Source organism: Scyliorhinus canicula, chromosome 12, assembly GCF_902713615.1.
Source record: "Scyliorhinus canicula chromosome 12, sScyCan1.1, whole genome shotgun sequence".
In the NCBI taxonomy this organism is placed as follows: Eukaryota; Metazoa; Chordata; class Chondrichthyes; order Carcharhiniformes; family Scyliorhinidae; genus Scyliorhinus; species Scyliorhinus canicula.
This window is the reverse complement of record NC_052157.1, coordinates 21,227,421-21,249,810: the sequence shown is the minus strand read 5'-3', so window position 1 is coordinate 21,249,810 and position 22,390 is coordinate 21,227,421. Positions and strand designations below refer to the sequence as shown.

The 22,390-nt window shown below is 46.5% G+C and overlaps 1 protein-coding gene across 2 annotated transcripts in view; it reads left to right on the top strand.

Moving 5' to 3' along the window:
• Window positions 1-17,644: 17,644 nt before the first annotated feature.
• Window positions 17,645-22,390, top strand: part of pdcd7 (programmed cell death 7) — a 34,413-nt gene continuing 29,667 nt past the window's right edge. For both annotated transcript variants that reach the window (XM_038813397.1, XM_038813398.1), the window contains exon 1: window positions 17,645-19,989. In XM_038813397.1, coding sequence (XP_038669325.1) covers window positions 17,665-19,989 — 2,325 coding nt within the window. In that variant the 5' untranslated portion in view covers window positions 17,645-17,664. The remainder of the gene's footprint in view (window positions 19,990-22,390) is intronic.

The following is a 22,390-nucleotide window of genomic DNA, read 5'->3' as shown; positions in this document are numbered from 1 at the left end:
TTATGAGCCTTGAACAAAATAATTTCCCCTTGGCCCACCACCTTCTAGGTCTCCCAAATCGCAGCTGCCGACACCTCACCATTCTTGTTGAACTCCACATAGCTCATAATCGGCACAATCACCTGCCCACAAAATGCCTTATCAGCTAAAAGTCCCAAGTCCAACCTCCAAGCCGGCATCTGCACCTGTCCCAAACAACGCCTCACCTCTAACCAGTGTGCCACATGGTCTGAGATCACAATTCCTGCATATTCCATCCCGACCGTTCCCATCAACGTTGCCCGGATCACCACTGAAAAAAATCAATCCTGGAATACACTCTATACGCGTGCAAGAAGAAGTTCTCCCTTCCTCCAGAGTTCCAGAACCTCATTTGAGTTTGCACTGGAGTGCTGAGCTTGTTGCATTTGAGAGCTACAGTGAGAGTTTGGTGACTGAGGGAATTAGGAGGGAGCAAGGTACACCTTACATTTCATTTCCTATACTTATCAAAGAGCGTGAAGGGAGCCAGGAGTTTAGAGTACAGCTGACTGGAAGCAGAGTCGGAGGGTGGAGGTCCAGTTGGTCTACGGGGCAGCTAATTCTGTAAAGTGAGAGGGGATGGAGGCTAGGGCAGTTGCATGCTCCTGTAGGATGTGGGTGGTGAGGGATACCACTGGTGTCCGCTGACTATACCTGCGGGAAGTGCACCCAACTCCATCTCCTGAGAGACAGTGTTAGGGAACTGGAGCTGGAGCTGGATGAACTTCGGATCATCTGGGAGGCAGAGGGGGTTATCGAGAAGAGTTGCAAGGAGGTAGCCACACCCAAGGTACTGGACAAGAGTAGCTGGGTTACAGTCAGGAGAAATAAAACTAACAGGCAGACAGTGCAGGGATCCCTTCAAAACAAGTATACCGTTTTGGATGCTGTTGGGGGGATGACCTACCGGGGGAAGGCCCTAGCGGCCAGGTCTCTGGCACTGAGTCTGGCTCTGGGGCTCAGAAGGGAAGGGCGGAAGCATAGAAAAGCAATAGTAATAGGAGATTCAATGGTTAGGGGAATAGATAGGAGATTCTGTGGTCGCGAGCGAGACTCCCGAAAGGTATGTTGCCTCCCGGGTGCCAGGGCCAGGGATGTCTCGGATTGTGTCTTCAGGATCCTGAAGGGGGAGGGGGAGCAGCCTGAAGGCGTGGTGCACATTGGTACCAACGACGTAGGTAGGACAAGGGGTGTGGAGGTAATAAACAAGTTTAGGGAGTTAGGCGGGAAGTTAAAGGCCAGGACAGACAGAGTTGTCATCTCTGATTTGTTGCTTGTCCCACGTGATAGCGAGGCTAGGAATAGGGAGAGAGTGCAGTTGAACATGTGGCTGCAGGAATGATGTAGGAGGGAGGGCTTCAGGTATTTGGATAATTGGGGCACATTCTGGGGAAGGTGGGACCTGTACAAGCAGGACAGGTAGCATCTGAACCAGAGGGGCACCAATATCCTGGGGGGAGGTTTTCTAGTACTCTTCGGGAGGGTTTAATCTAATTTGGCAGGGGAATGGGAACCGGATTTGTAGTCCAGCAACTAAGGAAGCCGATATTCAGGACGCCAAAGCACATAGTGATGCAGTGGGGAAGGTAACACTGACAAAGGAGAGTACTTGCAGGCAAGGATATGGGTTGAAGTGTGTATACTTCAATGCAAGAAGCATCAGGAATAAGGTGGGTGAACTTAAGGCATTGATCGGTACTTGGGACTACGATGTGGTGGCCATCACGGAAACTTGGATAGCAGAGGGGCAGAAATGGTTGTTGGAGGTCCCTGGCTATAGATGTTTCAGCAAGATTAGGGAGGATGATAAAAGAGGTGGGGGGGGGGGGGGGGGGGTGGCATTGTTAATTAGAGATAGTATAACAGCTGCAGAAAGGCAGTTCGAGGGGGATCTGCCTACTGAGGTAATATGGGTTGAAGTCAGAAATAGGAAAGGAGCAGTCACCTTGTTGGGCCCTCCAATAGCAACAGAGATGTGGAGGAACAGATTTTGGAAAGGTGCAGAAGTCACAGGGTAGTAGTCATGGGTGACTTCAACTTCCCAAACATTGAGTGGAAACTCTTTAGATCAAATAGTTTGGATGGGGTAGTGTTTGTGCAGTGTGTCCAGGAAGCTTTTCTAACACAGCATGTCGATTGTCTGACCAGAGGGGAGGCCATATTCGATTTGGTACTTGGTAATGAACCAGGGCAGGTGATAGATTTGTTAGTGGGGGAGCATTTTGGAGGTAGTGACCACAATTCTGTGACTTTCACTTTAGTAATGGAGAGGGATAGGTGTGTGCAACAGGGCACGGTTTACAATTGGGGGAAGGGTAAATACAATGCTGTCAGACAAGAACTGAAGTGCATAAGTTGGGAACATCGGCTGTCAGGGAAGGACACAAGTGAAATGTGGAATTTGTTCAAGGAACAGGTACTGCGTGTTTTTGATATGTATGTCCCTGTCAGGCAGGGACGAGATGGTCGAGTGAGGGAACCATGGTTGACAAGAGAGGTTGAACATCTTGTTAAGAGGAAGAAGGAGACTTATGTAAGGCTGAGGAAACAAGGTTCAGACAGGGCGCTGGAGGGATACAAGATAGCCAGGAGGGAACTGAAGAAAGGGATTAGGAGAGCTAAGAGAGGGCATGAAAAATCTTTGGCGGGTAGGATCAAGGAAAACCCCAAGGCCTTTTACACATATGTGAGAAATATGAGAATGACTAGAGCGAGGGTAGGTCCGATCAAGGACAGTAGCGGGAGGTTGTGTATTGAGTCTGAAGAGATAGGAGAGGTCTTGAACAAGTATTTTTCTTCAGTATTTACAAACGAGAGGGGCCATATTGTTGGAGAGGACAGCGTGAAGCAGACTGATAAGCTTGAGGAGATACTTGTCAGGAAGGAAGATGTGTTGCTCGTTTTGAAAAACTTGAGGATAGACAAGTCCCCCGGGCCTGACGGGATATATCCAAGGATTCTATGGGAAGCAAGAAATGAAATTGCAGAGCCGTTGGCAATGATCTTTTCGTCCTCGCTGTCAACAGGGGTAGTACCAGAGGATTGGAGAGTGGCGAATGTCGTGCCCCTGTTCAAAAAAGGGAATAGGGATAACTCTGGGAATTACAGGCCAGTTAGTCTTACTTCGGTGGTAGGCAAAGTAATGGAAAGGGTACTGAGGGATTGTATTTCTGAGCATCTGGAAAGACACTGCTTGATTAGGGATAGTCAGCACGGATTTGTGAGGGGTAGGTCTTGCCTTACAAGTCTTATTGACTTCTTTGAGGAGGTGGCCAAGCATGTGGATGAAGGTAAAGCAGTGGATGTGGTGTACATGGATTTTAGTAAGGCATTTCATAGAATTTACAGTGCAGAAGGAGGCCATTCGGCCCATCGAGTCTGCACCGGCTCCTGGAAAGAGCACCCTATCCAAGGTTAACACTTCCACCCTATCCCCATAACCCAGTAACCCCACCCAATACTAAGGGCAATTTTGGACACTAAGGGCAATTTATCATGGCCAATCCACCTAACCTGCACATCTTTGGACTGTGGGAGGAAACCGGAGCACCCGGAGGAAACCCACGCACACACGGGGACGATGTGCCCCCCCCCCCCCCACCTCCCCCACCCCCACCATGCAATCAGAGAGGCGAAGGCTCCTTTTCATGAGCTCCGACTTCTCCCTCCCCCCAACCAGGGTCCGACAACTCCCAAGCCCCTGTTAACTCTGTTCTCTTGCTCAACAAAATGGCCACCCTCTTTGACTTTGAATCAAATGATGAGTGAAACATTTGTCCCACCCATCCCTTCCAAAGCCTCACCTGTTCTTTCACCCAGAGATGTGTCTCCTGCAAGAAGACCACCTCCGCTCTAAAGCTCTTCATGTGCGCGAACACCCAGGACCTCTTGACAGGCCCATTCAACACGTGGACATTCCATGTCACAATTCTCACCGGAAGCTTACGCCTCCACCCACGTCGAGTGTCCGCTACCATCATCCTTCCCATTCCCACTCTAAACAGGGCCCATCCAAGATTGCCCTCCCCCACCCGTGACCACACTCATCCTCCATACCCGCCAATTTGCAATCTTCCCCCCGCCCCACCAACTCCCTCTCCCCTCCCCCCTACCCCACACTGGCCAATCATCGCAGCCTCTCCGCCCCACGCTGCACTCCTATTCACTAGCATTGCTCATTAGCCTGGCGACTCCTTCCTAAAAGCCCCCCAATCATCCCATCCCTCCCCTCCCTCCCCCTCCCAATCCAAAAAGCTCCCAGAATACAACCCTTACAAAAAACTCAAAGACCTCCCTAAAAAAGTAGAGGAGTTAGGGGGGAACAATTGTCCCCCCCGTACAAATTTACAGCTTCTTAACTTTCCCCAATATCGGCAAAAGAGAACAATAACAAAACAAAACTTTCACAGACCTAACTCCTCCATCCCACGTCATCATTCAGCTCACCCCCGGCTTATGATCCCTGATAAAGTAATTCGCCTCCTCTGGCGTCCCAAAGTGATATTCCCGGCCTTCATAGGTTAACCAAAGCCTGGCCGGATACAACACCTCAAATTGAATCTGTCTCTGGTACAGCACTGCCTTGTCCTTGTTGAACCCTGCTCACATGCTGGCCAACTCTGCTCCAATAGCCTTATAAATCCGTACTCGATTTCCCTCCCATTCACAGACCCCTTTCACCTTGGCCCACCTCAGGACCTTTTCTTTGTCTAGAAACCTATGCAATCACTGCCCACGGCGGCTCCCCTGCTCTCTGCCTTAAACACCTATGGGCCAGGTCCACCTCTGGGTCCTTGTCCAATACCTTCTCCTTCACCATCCTGGCCAACATCCTCGTGAGTCGTTTGTGCCGCTCGTTTCCTCTACTCCCTCCAGCAGACCCACAATTCACAGGTTTTGTCACCTGGACCTATTCTCCTGGTCCTCCACCTTCGATCGCAGGAACTTGCACAGATCCCCCAGGATCACCAACTCCTCCTTCAAAGACACAATACAGTCACTCTGGTTGGACACCACCTTCTCCACCTATGGATCGTTGCCCCCTGCATTTCGAGGCACCCTCACCAGGGTCCCGGAAAGTGGTGCCACTGCCCCCTCAATTGCCTTCAGCCAATCGCTCTGTATCTCCTTCCTTTGCTGCCAAAACCCCTCTTTAATGAAGCCCATCAATTGCTCCATCTACAGCTTTCCCACCACTGCAGACCCTTCCCCATCCGCCATTTTAGTAATTGGTGCTACGCCACAAGTCTCCTCCAACTCTTTTGACAGGTACTTCACTGTCTTCAGCCAGGTCTGATAGCCTGTAAACATGCCCATCCTGGGGCGAACTTCTTCCCTTACACTCTCCTCTTCACTTTTCCGCCGAATCTACCCAAACCACAGGCGAAAAGGACCAAAACCAAAATCTTCAAGCAGGAACAAGTGAAGAGAGCATTCAGCAGAGCAGATTCCTCTGTTACCCTACTTTAATGTTCCAATCACTCGGATGTCCAGTAGTGGCCATGGAGTGAGTGGTCGCACACAGGAAGGCTTCAAGCAGGAGCCGTCCTGTGTGTGACCACTCACTCCATGGCCACCACTGGACGTCAGAGATATTGGAACATTAAGGTAGGGTAACAGAGGAATCTGCTCTGCTGAAAGCTCTCTTCACTTGTTTGTGTTTCTTTATTTTGTCAGAGGTTGTGGGCTTCACAAGCAAGACCAGTATATATTGCCCATTCATACTTGCACTTGCGTAGGTGAGAAACAGCTGCCTTGAACTGCCTCAACCTGTGTGCCGTAGGTTGATCACCAGTGCTGTTAGGCAACAAGTTTCAGAATTTTGAGCCAGTGCTGGGGAGGGAGCAGTGATATATTTCCAAGTCGGGGTGATGTGTAACTTGGAGGCGAATGCGCAGATTGTGGTTGCACCTGTGTCCCTGCTGCCCTGTTCACCTCGGTGGTATAGGTTGTCGCTTTGATCCACGGGTCATCCCTCTCTTCATCACAGTAACGTCCTCTATTATGAGCCTTGGTGCTTCTCCTCATAGTTAACTTGCCAGACTTGCCTAAAAGGTGTCTGTTGAATTCAGCCGAATAGGAATCTGTTCTTCCTGCATCTTCAGCTTTCCTAGATACGTTCTCTAGAGCAGTGACCACAGAATATGTTTAAACCTGCCCACTCAATTATGAATGTTGGAATTATTTGTACAAGTACTGGGTCATCAAAATACAGGAAATTTGAGCAATCAAATTCACCCTAATTGTTGCTACGGAAATAAAAGGGCTGTGTGTAATTTTATCACAGTCCTCAAAAAGATGGCCAGCTGCTGATGAGCATATTTCTTTTTAAAATGTATTCTATTACAAACATGTATCAAACCAAGTTACAACAAATAAACACCCGGGAAATATACTTCCCAGCAATCAATTCTACAGTTTGTACAAACTCCCCCCCCCCCCCCCCCCCCCCCCCCCCCACCATGCAATCAGAGAGGCGAAGGCTCCTTTTCATGAGCTCCGACTTCTCTGAAACCCCAAATATCGCCACCAAAGGGTCCGGGTCCACTTCCTCCTCCACTATCCTGGCTAAGGCCGTGAACGCTGCAGCCTAAAATCTTCCCAATTGTTTTGCAACCCCAAACCATGTGCACGTGATTCGCTTGTCCCCGCCCACACCTCTCACACTCATCTGCTACCCCCTGAAAGAACTCACTCATTCTTGCCCGAGTCATATGCACCCTGTGCACCACCTTAAACTGTATTAGACTCATCCTTGCACAGGAGGTCCCGTTTACCCTACGTAGTGCCTCACTCCATAATCCCCAATTGACCTTCCCTCCCAACTCCGCTTCCAAATTCTCCTTGATCTTCACCACCTGCTCGCCTTCGATTAGCTGATTTTGATAAGTTGCTGGATATCACCCGGGTCACTGTCCATGTGGAGTTTGTACATTCTCCCCGTGTCTGCGTGTGCCTCACACTCACAACCCAAAGAGACACTACCAGAAGGATGTGGAGGCTTAGAGAGGGTGCAGAAGAGATTTACCAGGATGTTGCCTGGTATGGAGGGCATTAGCTATGAGGAGCGGTTGAATAATCTCGGTTTGTTCTCACTGGAACGACGGAGGTTGAGGGACGACCTGATAGAGGTCTACAAAAGTATGAGGGGCATAGACAGAGTGGATAGTCAGAGGCTTTTCCCCAGGGTAGAGGGGTCAATTACTATGGGGCATAGGTTTAAGATGCGAGGGGCAAGGTTTAAAGTAGATGTACGAGGCAAGTTTTTTACACAGAGGGTAGTGGGTGCTTGGAACTCGCTGCCGGAGGAGGTGGTGGAAGCAGGGACGATAGAGACATTTAAGGGGGATCTTGACAAATACATGAATAGGATGGGAATAGAGGGTTACGGACCCAGGAAGTGTAGAAGATTGTAGTTTAGTAGGGCTAGCCTGGTCGGCACGGGCTTGGAGGGCCGAAGGGCCTGTTCCTGTGCTGTACTTTTCTTTGTTCGTTGTTCTTTGTAAGTGAATTGGCCACACTAAATTGCCCCTTAATTGGAAAAAGAAAGGGTGCACTCTGAATTTAAAAAAAGGTTGGTGGATATCAGCAATTAGATTCTAAGCTGATATATTGGAATTAATACTTGGTCCCGTCAGGAACCAAAGCCACATATTTCAAGCAATGCAGAAAGAAACAGTGCTGAAAAGAACAGAGGAATTTGAGTTGAAACATAAGGCTTCAAAATATTACATCTGCCACATAAAATATCATTATAGCCGCATCAGTAGCATGTAAAGAGCAAATCAAAAATTAAAGCTAGTGGCCTGCACAATTACACAATTGAAGTGGAGAATGTAAAGCTGCAGGGTTTAGAGAAAACTCTTCTGGGGGAAAAATGGCGTTTTCCCTGCTTTGCATTCCTTAATACTGTAAAAATAACGAGAGGCATCGTCGGCCTCTTGCGCTTTTAAAACAACTGAAACCAAAGCAAGATGCTCTGTTGTTAGAAACCAGCTGGATCTGACTCCTAAATTAAAATATAGGGCCTTTACCTTGGTACAGAAGTCGTTTGCAGTTCTGCATGATCGAAGGTTCTCTCAATGAAAATGATTAACTTCTAAGGATTTTGCCAGAGGTTAGCGGGTGCAGGCTGCATCGTTATTGAGAATCCCAGAAAGATACAGCACAGATGGAGACCTATTGTGCCCATGCTGTTGGCCTATTCAATCCATCAACTTAGACAACATTGATAGCAATCCAGTTGTGAGATTTTATGGCCCTCGCACAATCCATTAGAAGTATTTCACATCAGCCCTGCAGGCTACCCATTAATTACGGGACTTCCAATTGGCCTTGCGCTCAATAATGATCCAAAAGCCCTTTGAGGATCATATTGCCAATGTTGTTGATTGAAAAAGAGCTGGCAGGTTAGAGATCAAATGCTAGTTGAGTTCACAATTAGTTTATTTTCTCTGATTATATTGGGACTCTAGGCGCTGACCCCGGTTGAAGACTGAGTACCAGTAAAGGCCAGATGATGTGCCAAATGTCTGCCGCATGTGCCCTCATTGCTTTGATCTTTTATCCCAACTTGATTGGGATGCGGGAGCCTCCAGCCTCATCACCTAATGGAAAGAGGCGATCTCAGGCAAATGATTGAAAATGTTTTAATGCCAAAATGGCATATTTCCTGTTATGGATTCATTATTGCCTTCTTTCACAATTAATCAAAAAGGACATCTAATGTAAAAGTTGAAGTGATTTAGTTTATTGATAATAAATGGGATATTAAATGGACAGGTTTGTGATCTGTTATGATCAAATTATATGAATCCTGCCAAGTGACACATTTTGCATTAGGTAATTGGATTTTTGTCTATATTTCTTTGAAAATAACTTTTTCCAAGGAATTAAGCTGTTCACAGAGTTTCCAGTATACTGATTCTTCTGACAGTCCATAGCACAAAGCACTTGAGATGGACTTTTATTATTTTTTAACTAAGTGTCAACTCAGGCAGGCGGGAAAAGCGGTGTATAGTCCACCAGCTCCATTGCTGCCTTTTCATAAATTCATAAGATGTAGGAGCAGAATTAGGTCATTCAGTCCATCGGGTCTGCTCTGTCATTCGATCATGCTACCTACAATGTTATAGACCAAGAGCTGGATTGCGATCTTCTGATACTTGGTCAAAATAAATCCTGGGAGCCTGCCCCACCAGCAATATCAGCTTTCAGGAGATCAGGGAGCCATTTTCAAAGGGTTAAAAAAAAAGGAACTCCCTCACAACCCCCTCCCCTCAACTGACCTCCCAATGGAAGCCTACATCCCCAGGAGGAAGTGCCATGCAGCACATACGTAGGAATGACTCTCTACCTTCTGGGGATATATACAAGTGGCTGGGGGAGCAGGGAGGCGAGCGGGTGGTGAAGGTCAAGAAGAAATGGGAAGCGGAGTTGGGAGGGGAGATCAATTGGGGAGCATGGAGTGAGGCACTGTGTAGGGTAAACAGGATCTCTTCTTGTGCAAGGATGAGCCTAATACAGTTTAAGGTGGTGCACAGGGTGCATATGACTCGGGCGAGAATGAGTGGGTTCTTTCCAGTGGGTAGCAGATGAGTGTGAGGGGTGTGGGACAGTGAATCCCACGCACATGTTTTGAGGTTACAAAAAATTGGAAGATTCTGGGCAGGAGTATTCGCGGTCTTAGCCAGGATAGTGGAGGGGGAGGTGGACCCGGATCCTTTGGTGGTGATATTTGGGGTTTCAGAGAAGCCGGAGCTCATAGGGCGGAGGAAGGCCGATGTCTTGGCCTTCGCCTCTCTGATTGCACGGCGGCGAATTTTGCTGGAGTGGCGGTCGGCATCGCCACCGGGGGTAACGGCTTGGTTGGGTGACCTGTACGACGTCCTGCGATTAGAGAAGATAAAGTATGAGTTAAGGGGCTCTTCAGTGGGGTTTGAGGAAAGGTGGGGGATGTTTGTGACTGTGTTTGAGGGGCTGGTCGTTGTGGGGGAGGTGGGGGGGGGGTGAAAAAGAGGAAAAATCTGTGCAGACTGTATAGTTGATTGTTGGGAAGTATGTTTCCCAGGGTGTTTGTTCGCTGTAACTTGTTTTGATACATGTTTGTAATAAAATACATTTTTTTAAAAAAATGACTCTCTACCCCCTTGGGCTTGTACTTAACTGTGCGCAGCCCGCAGGAACTATTCGGCAGGTCCCCGTTTGTCAAATGTTGTCGTAAAGCCCACTAATGTGAGAGGGATGCTCTAACGTGTGGGGGTGATGCAGCGGGGAAACCTGATAATGATATGTAAATAAATGATAATGGTAACCGATCTTTCATGGTTGTAACTCCAATATGCCAATGGCATGGGTGAGGATAATAGAAAGGGGAAATCCCGCTGGCCTACAAGCCATTTAGTAACTCCTGTTGGATTGTCCTCTCCCACTGGCTTTCCCGCCCACTGAAAACGGGACAGAGAATCCCTGCCTCTGTCTCGCTCCTTACACGTTGGGCTACAAAACATATGGTACAAGACTAACGTTGATATTTTAAAAATCAGTCAAAGCAAAGCTTTTATAAGCCTGTTAATTTTGCCATCTCATATATCCTACAGACTATATTTGAAATTTTATATCTCGTATTTCTCTTTGATAAGAGTTGTACATAAGAGTTGCTTCAGTCTGATAAACCCAATCTGTGTTTGATGTCTGCCATTCCAAAGTATTGGATAATATATAATAGGAAAATCGTTTAATCCAGCGAGCAGATTCCTGCAAGCGGCCTACGTCGAATTGTTCATGGATAGCTGCTCACTAAGAGCCATTTATTGAAAAGATTCCGATCTAGATTGTAAGAGACAATCAGTTTATTGTACAATTACTTTAATGAAAATCCAAATTGTAACACTTCTGTAAGAATTTCATACCCTCTAAACTAAGGAAATATGAAGGTAAATACTTTTGCACAAGCCATGGGAGTTGGAAAAACATGGATCGATCCTACTTCTTGGGAAAAGGCCAACAGAAGCTGTGACCAGGAACAAACTATACGCAGTTCAAGCACCTGGCTATCAATAAAGTGGACAAGGTTCAAGGAGATCCTTTCGATCTGCTTTTCACGAACCCACTCTGCTGAACCTATTGATTTATTCATACCTCCCAGAGGACAATCTAACTGATTGACCAAGTTGGTACATTGATCAAATATGAACTACCAGCAGATTAGTTTTATTTTGGAAAGAGACCCATCTTCCAACACTTGCAAGAGGGCCTATGCTTCTCATTACTATTCTTCATGCATACTGTAGCTAATGATTATAGCTTAGCCTAATAGGATGCCAGAATTTTGTCTCTATCAGAATGCAAAGTATTGGGAATAATTCTTAGAGAAAAGAAGTTCCATGTTCAGTAAAATCAAAGACCATGAAAGTTCATTCTGTAGCAATGCTCAACAAATACTGACAAAAATATTGGCATCAGTCTTATCATTTGCATTGTTGGTGCAAACAATAATGATAACAACATTGGACAGTAAACAAGTGTTCCCTGCATAACATGCTGCTCAATCCTATTCATGCCTTTGCCTCCTTGGTCGCCCGGAGACAGACACTGTTAGCATGGAGGGACTCAAAGCCCCCCCAAAATCAGAGACCTGGGTCAATGGCATGGCTGGCTTTCTCAGTCTTGAGAAAATCAAGTTTGCCCCTGTGGTGAATGTATTGCTGTAACAATTCACCATTTGATTATGTGTATTATGCTGTTGCCCATGTGGGCTCCACCTATGGACCATTGTATGATACTGCCTATAATGTAGCATGCTGGGGCCTGTGTGGGCTCCGCCCCTGACTCCACCCCTTGAGGGGAGGTATAAAGAGCAGTCGCCCTGTAGACGGCTCCCACTAGCAGACCAGTCGCAGGCAGGCACTGTTCTAGTTGATTAAAGCCACAGTTTACTTCTACTCCTGGTTTCGGGTGAATTGATGGTTGCATCAGCCCCAAGAGGGTCTACGCTAGGGTTTGTTTGGAGGTGGCAGCCGTTTGTCGACTTCTTTAGAGAAAATTAACTGTCAGCAGGGGAGTGGGGGTAGTCTAGATTACTGTTCAAGGAAGGTAGGACCTGTGAGGGAGGTACAGGGTCTTTGCACTATGTTTATAGTTGTTTGTATATGGTTTACTGTTACTGTTATAAAATCACAAATGCCTTAATAAAATATTTTACAAAAAAAAAATTTGATTCATGTGCAATAGCCCTCAAAACCTACAAAAATATTATTTTTTTCGGATATCTGAAAATATTAACAAACTACTCTGCGAGCTGTTTAATGATTCAACTTTATGCAGGTACTGCTTGTATTGGAACTACTATGAAGTTAAGTTGTAGATCAGTCATGATCTCTCATTGAATGACAGAGTAGACTAGAATGGCTAAAAGGCCTCCCCTTTTTTAAAAATTTGATTTATTATTGTCACATGTATCAGTATACAGTGAAAAGTATTGTTTCTTGCATGCTGTACAAACAATGCATACCATACATAGGGAAGGAAGGAGAGACTGCGGAATATAATGTTACAGTTATAGCAAGATGTAGAGAAACTTAATACGAGGTAGGTCCATTCAAAGGTCTGATGGCAGTAAGAAGCTGTTCTTGAGTCGGTCTCAAACATTGGTGTCTTTTTCCTGATGGAAGAAGGTGGAAGAGACTATGTCCAGGGTGCGTGAGGTCCTTCATTTTGCTGGCTGCCTTTCCGAAGCAGCGGGAATTGTAGACAGAGTCAATGGATGGGAGGCTGGTTTGCGTGATGGATTGGGCTACATTCATGACCATTCATGACCAAGGGGCAGCAGGGTAGCATGGTGGTTAGCATAAATGCTTCACAGCTCCAGGGTCCCAGGTTCGATTCCCGGCTGGGTCACTGTCTGTGTGGAGTCTGCACGTCCTCCCCCTGTGTGCGTGGGTTTCCTCCGGGTGCTCCGGTTTCCTCCCACAGTCCAAAGATGTGCGGGTTAGGTGGATTGGCCATGCTAAATTGCCCGTAGTGTCCTAATTAAAGTAAGGTTAGGGGGGGGGGGGGTTGTTGGGTTATGGGTATAGGGTGGATACGTGGGTTTGAGTAGGGTGATCATGGCTCAGCACAACATTGAGGGCCGAAGGGCCTGTTCTGTGCTGTACTGTTCTATGTTCTATGTTCTATGTTCTATTTGTAGTTTCCTGTGGTCTTGGGCAGGGCAGGATCCATACCAAGCTGTGATACAACCAGAAAGAGTGCTTTCTATGGTGCATCTGTAGAAGTTGGTGAGTGTCGTAGGTGACATGCCAAATTTCCTTAGTCTTCTGAGAAAGTAGAGTCGTTGGTGGGCTTTCTTAACTATAGTGTCGGCAAGGGGGGACCAGGACAGGTTGTTGGTGATCTGGACACCTAAAAACTTGAAGCTCTCGACCCTTTCTACTTTGTTCCCATTGATGTAGACAGGGGCATGTTCTTCACTACGCTTCCTGAAGTCGATGACAATCTCCTTTGTTTTGTTGACATTGAGGGAGAGATTATTGTCGTCGCACCAGATTCTCTATCTCATTCCTTTACTCTGTCTCGTCGTTGTTTGAAATCCGACCCACTACTGTGGTGTCATCAGCAAATTTGAAAAGCGAGTTGGAGGGGAACTTGGCCACACAGTCATAGGTGTACAAAGAGTATAGTAGGAGACTGAGTACACAGCCTTGTGGGGCACCGGTGTTGAGGATGATCGTGGAGGAGGTGTTGTTGCCTATCCTTACTGATTGTGGCCTGTGGGTTAGAATGTTCAGGATCCAGTCACAGAGGGAGAAGCCGCGGTCAAGGCCACGGAGTTTGGAAATGAGTTTTGTTGCAATAATGGTGTTGAAGGCTGAGCTGTAGTCGATAAATAGGAGTCTGACATAAGTGTCTTTGTTATCTAGGTGTTCCAGGGTAGAGTGCAGGGCCATGGAGATGGTGTCTGCTGTGGACCTGTTGCAGCGGTAGGTGAACTGTAGTGGATCAAAGTAATCCGGGAAGCTCGAGTTGATTCGTGCCATGACTAACCTTTCAAAGCACTTCATGATGATGGATGTCAGAGCCACTGGACGATAGTCATTAAGGCACGCTGCTTGGCCTTTGTTTTGGTACAGGGATGATGGTCGTCTTCTTGCAGCAGATAGGGACCTCAGATTGTTGGAAAGAGAGGTTGAAGTTGTCCGCGAATACTCCGGCCAGCTGATGCGCGCAAACCTGAGTGCCCGTCTAGGTACCCTATCCGGGCCAGTGGCTTTCCGAGGGTTGACCTTCGAGAAGGCTGCTCTGACATCTGCAATGGTGATCTCAGATACAAGTTCATCCCTGCTCCTATGTTCCTATTCAGCTCTACGTAGCTTTAGAAGTTATAGAATTCATAGAATTTACAGTGCAGAAGGAGGCCATACGGCCCATCGAGTCTGCACTGGCTCTTTTTTTTGAAAGAGCACCCTACCCAAGCCCACACCTCCACCTATCCCCATAACCCAGCAACCCCACCCAACACTAAGGGCAATTTTGGACACTAAGGGCAATTTAGCGTGGCCAATCCACCTAACCTGCACATCTTTGGACTGTGGGAGGAAACCTGAGCACCTGGAGGAAACCCACGCACACACGGGGAGATCGTGCAGACTCCGCACAGACAGTGACCCAAGCCGGGAATCAAACCCGGGACCCTGGAGCTGTGAAGCAATTGTGCTAACCACTATGCTACCGTGCTGCCCTATGCTACCGTGCTGCCCAGTATATAGGTTCTGGGTATTTCAATCAATTTACCAGAAGTTCAGTATATTCAGATTTGTCCCTTATAAAGTTCAAAGTTTTAATTGTTATTTTCAGTTGCTTGCACTGGTGTGTTCTCTTCTCAACCCTGTATATTGGTTCGCATTCCAGGAAGTCCCAGTGACAAGCTGTCTTTAAAATTTTGGATCACAAACATATTTAATCATCAAATATCTACTTGCCAGTGTTAGGATCCCGGATGAGAACCCAACTATTTGCAATTTGAAAAATTGTGAGGAAATGTTACTGCACCACACAAGTGATAACATTGACCCAGAGGTATATTTTATTTTAAAACAAACTCGAATTGAAGCACACAATTAACCCCATTAACAGCAGAGAAATAGCTTTACAACAGTTGCAACAGTTTTTAAGTAAAAGGAAAAACCAACTTACTTCCTAAACCTGCCTCTGCATTCCAATTAAGCAAATATAGTCCAAATATCACTCATGAATTACATTATCAACCAGGTTTTTACTTGCTTTTCTCTGTGCAGCACCTTTGGAGAGAGAACCTTTCAGGACCAAAACTGAAACAGATTAAAATCCTCGGGAGAACTACCTTTTCAGACAGACTGGCTCCTCCCTTTAATTGCATTAACTGTACCCAAAGCATAAGGTATTCTTCTGTCTCCTCCCACACGATGTCCCATGACCTGGTTAGTTAGGGCCAAACATCCTCATAAATGATCTAAGCCATAATTGTCCTTTAAATGTAAACAATATTCCCTCAGCAGAACACATCACCTGTAAAATCAATGATTATTTACTTTTATGACTCCTTAATCACAGCTTTAGCAGACATACTGTCTGAATGCATCTGAACCCAGGTTTAAATGACATCACTGCAAAAAAGGTATATAAAATATATTTATATTTAAATATATATAAAATATGATCATTTCTGATTTTCATCACACCAAAGTGTCCCAAGAAGCCAAATACTAAAATTATTTTTATGTTTAACTATATTTAACATTTATGGCACATTCTAAAAATACATAAAAAACACTCAATAATTTTTCAAAATTTGTTTGTTGGATGCAGGCATCACTACAAGGCCTGCATTTATTGCCGAGCCTTAATTGCCCTTAGGAAGATGATGGTGAGCCACCTTCTTGAACCTCTTCAGTTCATGTAGTGTAGGTACCCACAGTGCTGGTAGAATAATATGTATCCTGAGTACCTTCCTGAAATTAAATAATTATCAGTTTTTCCTGTTATTAGATTAAATTTAACCAGTGTTATAATGAACACTAGTGTTAACTTAAGGTATAGTTTCAATTAAATGAATCATTAACTGACTGGTGATGTGATGGATTTGAAGATCAGTGGTTTGGTTTGGCTTCAATTAAAGTAATAATCATGTCAATCTGCAATAATTACTTTTTTCTGTGGAGTTTTCCAAGTCTGCAGAGAAAGGTAAAACCAATCTAACATAACTAAAGGGTACAGTGAAGGTAAGTGGGATGGAAACAAAACAGAAAATGCTGGACAATCTCAGCATCTGTGGGGAGAGAAAGGAGTTAATGTTTCGAGTCTGGATGACTCTATGTCAAAGCTGTAGAGAATTGGAAACAGGATGAGATTGATACTGTTGTGTGGGGGGGGGGGGGGGGGGGGGGGGAGGGGTGGCGTGGCAGTGGAGTTGGATAGAGTGGAGATTGACAATATTGCTGTGGAAAAAAAAGAGAAAAGGATTGTAAATGGTGGTGATCAATGCTAAGATGAATGCTGATCGTGGCGCGTTAAGAGATCAGAATATGTTAGTTGTAGAACAGAGGTAAGCAGTGTGTCACAGGACAACTTGGAGCCAGGAACAGATGTTCCAAGTTGGGGGGGGGGGGGGGGGGTCGGGGGTCGGGTTGAGACAATGGTGGGGGAGAAACTGATAGATGGAAGAAGTGAAAATAAATTGATAGAAATAAAAATGGGGTGAAGGACGAGAGGAGTTCACAGTCAGGTTGAATTCAACGTTAAGCCTGGTAGTCTGTAACGTGCCTAATCACAGTAACTTCATTGCAGTGTTAATGTAAGCAATTGTATAAGCAAGTAATTGTGACAATAAAGGTTATTATTATTATAATTGAAAGATGATGTGCTGTTCCTTCAGTTTGTGTGGGATGGAGCCCTGGATTTTCCCTGACGGTTACAGGGATGTCCAGGAGCCCTTGATTTTCCCTGAGGGACACAGGGATATCCAGGAGCCCTGGAGTTTCTCTGAGGGACACAGGGGTATATGAGCCCTGGACTTTCCCTGAGGGACGCAGGGATATCCAGGAGATCTGAATTTTTCCTGAGGGACACGGGGATATCCAGCAGCCCTGGACTTTCCCTGAGGGACGCAGGGATATCCAGGAGATCTGAATTTTCCCTGAGGAACACAGGGATATCCAGGAGCCCTGGACTTTCCCTGAGGGACACAGGGATATCCAGGAGCCCTGGACTTTCCCTGAGGGACACAGGGATATCCAGGAGCCCTGGATTTCTCCTGAGGGACACAGGGATATCCAGGAGATCTGAATTTCTCCTGAGGGACGCAGGGTTATCCAGGAGCCCTGGACTTTCCCTGAGGGACACAGGGATATCCAGGAGCCCTGGACTTTCCCTGAGGGACACAGGGATATCCAAGAGCCCTGGATTTTCCCTGAGGGACACAGGGATATCTAGGGTCAGGCTGCCTGCAGGGGGCGCGTTGGCCGAGACTCCAATTGACTCCTGGTAAAACCCGCCCTCGCAGCGCTATGATTGGTCACCCGTGGACCAGACCCGCTTCTTTGATGCGCGCTGATTGGGCGGCTGGCACTGTCAATCAAATGACGTCAGTAGTTGGGAGTTCGGGCAGAGATGGAGCGGCCGCCACCATTTTACCCCGAGCGGCGCCACGGGCCGCCCCTGCCGCCGGCTGCGGAGTTCAGCCCGCACGACCGAGGCCGCCACACTTTCTGTCAGCCCGGGAGTAAGAGTGAGGAGTCGCCCGGCGCCGCGTTTCCGCACCCCCGGCAGCATGGCTTCCCTGTGCCGGAGAGAGGGCTGGCCCAGAACCGGGCCGCAGCGGCGGCTGGAGACTGGGGGCCGCCTGCTCCACCCGCAGAGAGCTACCCTCAACCCGGCCCGGGAGGGCCCGCTCCGACTACAGCCAGAGTGGAGCCCTTAGAGGAGCACAGTCAGCCGTGGGATCAGGGACATCGCGACCACCTACCGGCACCGGAGCAGCTCCGGAACCAGCCGCAACACAAACGCCCGCGCTGCCCTCCGCAGCCCTGGGGCCGGGACCACCCCCCTCACCCTCAGGGTCACCGGCACCCAGACCATCCCCCTCACCCTCAGCGTCACCCGCACCCAGACCACCCCCCTCACCCTCAGCGTCACCCGCACCCAGACCACCCCACACACCCGCAGGGTCACCCAGACCACCCCACACACCCTCAGGGTCACCAGCACCCAGACCACCCCCCTCACCCTCAGGGTCACCAGCACCCAGACCACCCCCCTCATCCTCAGTGTCACCAGCACCCAGACCACCCCCTTCACCCTCAGGGTCAACAACACCGAATCCAGCCTCCGCATCCTCAGGGTCAACAGCACCCAGACCAGCTTCCTCATCTTCAGGGTCAGCAACATCCAGACAACCCCCCTCATCCGCAAGGCCAGCAACATGCAGACTACCCCCCTCACCAGCACGGTCAGCAACATCGAGATCACCCCCCTCATCCACAAGGTCAGCAACATCAAAATCATCCACAGGGTCAGCAACATCAAGACAATCCCCCTCACCCACAGGGTCAGCAACATCCAGACTACCCTACTTTCCCACAGGGTCAGCAACACCCAGGTCACTCTGCTCACCCAAAGGGTCAGCAAAACCCAGACCACCCCCCTCACCCACAGGGTCAACAACACCCAAGTCACCCTCCGCATCCACAAGGTCAGCAACACCTAAACTATCTTCTGCATCCACAAGGTCAGCAACATCCAAGTCACCACCCTCACTCGCAAAGCCATCCTCACCAGGACCTTCTGTCTCTCTCACAAGGACATAAGCATCCTCCTGACCCATGGAATCATCATCAAAGTTACACTCCCCTCCCTCAGGATCATGAACATAAGGAACGTCTACCCCAAGTGCAGAGACTTGAATGCAGAGACCAGCCTAGCCTCCCACAAGGATTTTCACACCAGGACCGTTCAGCTGATCAGCATTGGGAACATTACCCTCAGCAGGGGCAGCCGTATCATCGCCCTCAACCTCCATATCTACAGGAACACGTGGATTCTCAGCACCAGTATCCATTCCATGAACGTTTACATCCTGAGCAACATCCACCCTTCTCCGAGAGTGCTAGAGTTGCCAACAGTGTCCCACCTCACATCCACAGCATGCCTCCCCAGCCTCAGAACAGTTCCTGTCAGGATCACAGCTTGCTTCGTAGTGGAACTCTTAACTTACCTGCTGGGTATGGACCTCAAAATTCTCAGTTAATAAACCATAGCATCCGTAATAATCAGAACTTTCCAAATTCATTGGGAGAAATACCGTCTTGGCAAAATGATCACAGCATGCAGTATAACAACGAAAATATGACAATGCCTTGGCCCAGCGTTGCTAATTTCTCACAAAACCTAAACGACATCAGTGTGGAACAACTACACCGAAATGACTTAATGACCAGGCAATCATCACCAGACCAGTTCTCTCATAATTTTAAATATGAATCTCTGAAAGAGCACGATGAGTTATGGCTTACAAGATTCTTGTCAAAACGTAGGTCGCAGCCTTCCACAATTAAAAAGCACAAATCGTCCCTGTTGGTTAGTGAAGTAAAGGAGTCGGTGCGGAGTGCTTGTAAACTAGTGGCTGAGCTAACTACCTTATGCCAGAAGTTGAGGCATAATGTCGAAAATGAAGCTGTTTGGACTGAATCTTATCTAAAAGCAATTGAAATAAAGACTGCTTTACAAGAAAAACTAAAAATGTTAAATGACAGCGACTACCTCAGTGCTGTGAAAAATAAACTGGAAAGAATCAAAAAGAAAAGAAGCAGCATTCAAAGAAAGAAGCAAGAGTGGCGCCTAGAAAAACAAGAGGAAGAGACAAGAGCAGCAGAGAGAGAAGCAAAAATTGATGAATGGAGAATGAAGTGTGTCCGAAAAGTTGAAGAAAAAAAGAGGGTACTTAGCTTTTTATTATGTTATGTGAGATCAGGTCACGGTGATTTGCACAGCTTAGCAATTGTAAGGTCCAGGCAGTAGCAAAAATACACTCTTTACTAAGGTAAATACACAATACATTACCCAGTGCTGTAAGTGTGTAAAATCATACTGGGCATGATGTGCCTTCATTCAGATCTAATGATTAGAAAGATATTGGGATGGTCAAGTTTGTTGCACTGCACTGCAGTTTCCAGGTCCGGTAACTGGTGGCTATTTTCAGTATATGAACCTTGATGGCAACTCACCAGCTATTTGGCTGTATGGGGCATCACAGTCAACCCCAATTCTTAAACGCTGGCATGCATTGTTTGCAGCGAGGGCCGCTGGTTGATGATCAGAAATCTCCAACCAGGCAGCTTCTTCTATTTCTAATCTAGATGTATTCAGGGAAATTGTACCCCAGCAGCTGCTTGGCACAGAGTTGGAAACTAGTTCCTACCCACTTGTGTTGTTCAGTACCATCAAGCCAACTCTAACCAGTGGATAAAATACGGGCAGTTAAATTTACAGTTGGTTTGATGCTGAATCCATCATATAATATGGATGCATTTTGTATCACACATTTGTAGTTTGTTTAGTTGTAAATGTTGAAGGACGATCTAGACAAGTTTAATGAGGTTCTTCAGAAAACTGCGGAAGTTGCAGTAAGAGAAAATTGTCCTGTGTTTACACCTGTAGTTTGCTTGCATATATATTGTGCAGAATACTCAGCAGAAATTTGTTATAAGTTATTCAATAAATTGTTTTTAATCTGTTTTAAAGCTAAATAGTTTCTATATGTAGTCAAATGCTGTGTTGCTGAAAATGTATGGCCACTGTGGAAATTCTTCAGAATTCTGTCTTATTCAGCATATAAATACATTTTTCTATTATATCACTACCACAGTCATTTGCAGAAGATGTTTTTGCTACAATCTTGGTTATCTTGTGCTATCAAATTATATATAAAGATATATTCATATTTTGACATGTCAAAACCTAATGAATTTGTGGTATTATGTTACACTAGCCTATTGTCATTCGTTGGGATGGTATACAGACCACCAAACTGGTGGTAATGTTGGGAATAGCATTAGAAATTCAGACATTCATGTAATAAAAGAACATCTGTGATTATGGTGACTTCAATCTGCATACAAATTAGTTGAGTCAAATTAGTCATAGTACAATAGAGGAGAAAGTTTTGGAGTGTATATGGGATGGTTTTCTGGACCAATATGTTGAGAAATCAACAAGGGAACAGACCATCTTGGACTGGGTATTGTGTAATAAGAAAGGATTAGTTGGCAATCTAGTTGTGAGCGAACCCTTAGGCATAAGTGATCATAATGTGACAATTCTTTATCAAGGTGGATAGTGAGGTCGTTGATTCTGAGACCAGGGTCCTGAATCTCAAAGGTAACTGATGATATGAGGCATGAGTTGGCTATGATCGACTGGGAAACATTAGTGAAAGGAAGGACAGTCGATAGGCAATGGCAGACATTCAAGGAACAAACAGATGAACGCCAAAAGTTGTTTATTTTTATTTGGCGCAGAACAGGAAGGGATTTGTAATCAAACCATGGCTCACAAGGGAAATTGGAGATAGGTTGAGATTCAAAGAAGAGGTATACAAATTTGCAAGATAAAGCAATAAGACTGAGGATTAGGAACATTTTAAAATTCAGAAAAGGCGAATCAAAGTATATATTGGGGGACAGCGCGGTAGAACAGTGGTTAGCACAGTTGCTTCACAACTCCAGGGTCCCAGGTTCGATTCCCGGCTTGGGTCACTGTCTGTGCAGAGTCTGCACGTTCTCCCCGTGTCTGTGTGGGTTTCCTCCATGTGCTCCGGTTTCCACCCATAAGTCCTGAAAGACGTGCTGTTAGGTAATTTGGATATTCTGAATTCTCCCTCTGTGTACCCGAACAGGCGTCTGAGTGTGGCGATGTGCAGGGTTAGGAGAATTGGCAATGCTAAATTGCCCTTAGTGTCCAAAAAGGTGGGGTGGGCTTGGGTAGGGTGCTCTTCTCGAGGGCCAGTGCAGACTCAATGGGTCAAATGGCCCCCTTCTGCACTGTAAATTCTATGATTAAGATGGGGGGGGAAATACAATATGAAGTAAGCTAGTGGGGAACATTAAAAACTGACTCTAAAAGTTTCTATAGGTATGCAAAGAGATTGATAAAAATGAACGTAGGCCCCCTTACAGCCAGAAACAGGGGAATTTGTAACGAGGAACTAAAATGGCTGTGGAACTAAATTTCCACTTTGCTTCTGTCTTCACAAAGGCAGACATGAAAAATGTACTGGATGCTCTGAGAAGCACAAACTTTAGTGAGGAGCCTGAAGGAAATCCGTAATAGTAGAGAAATG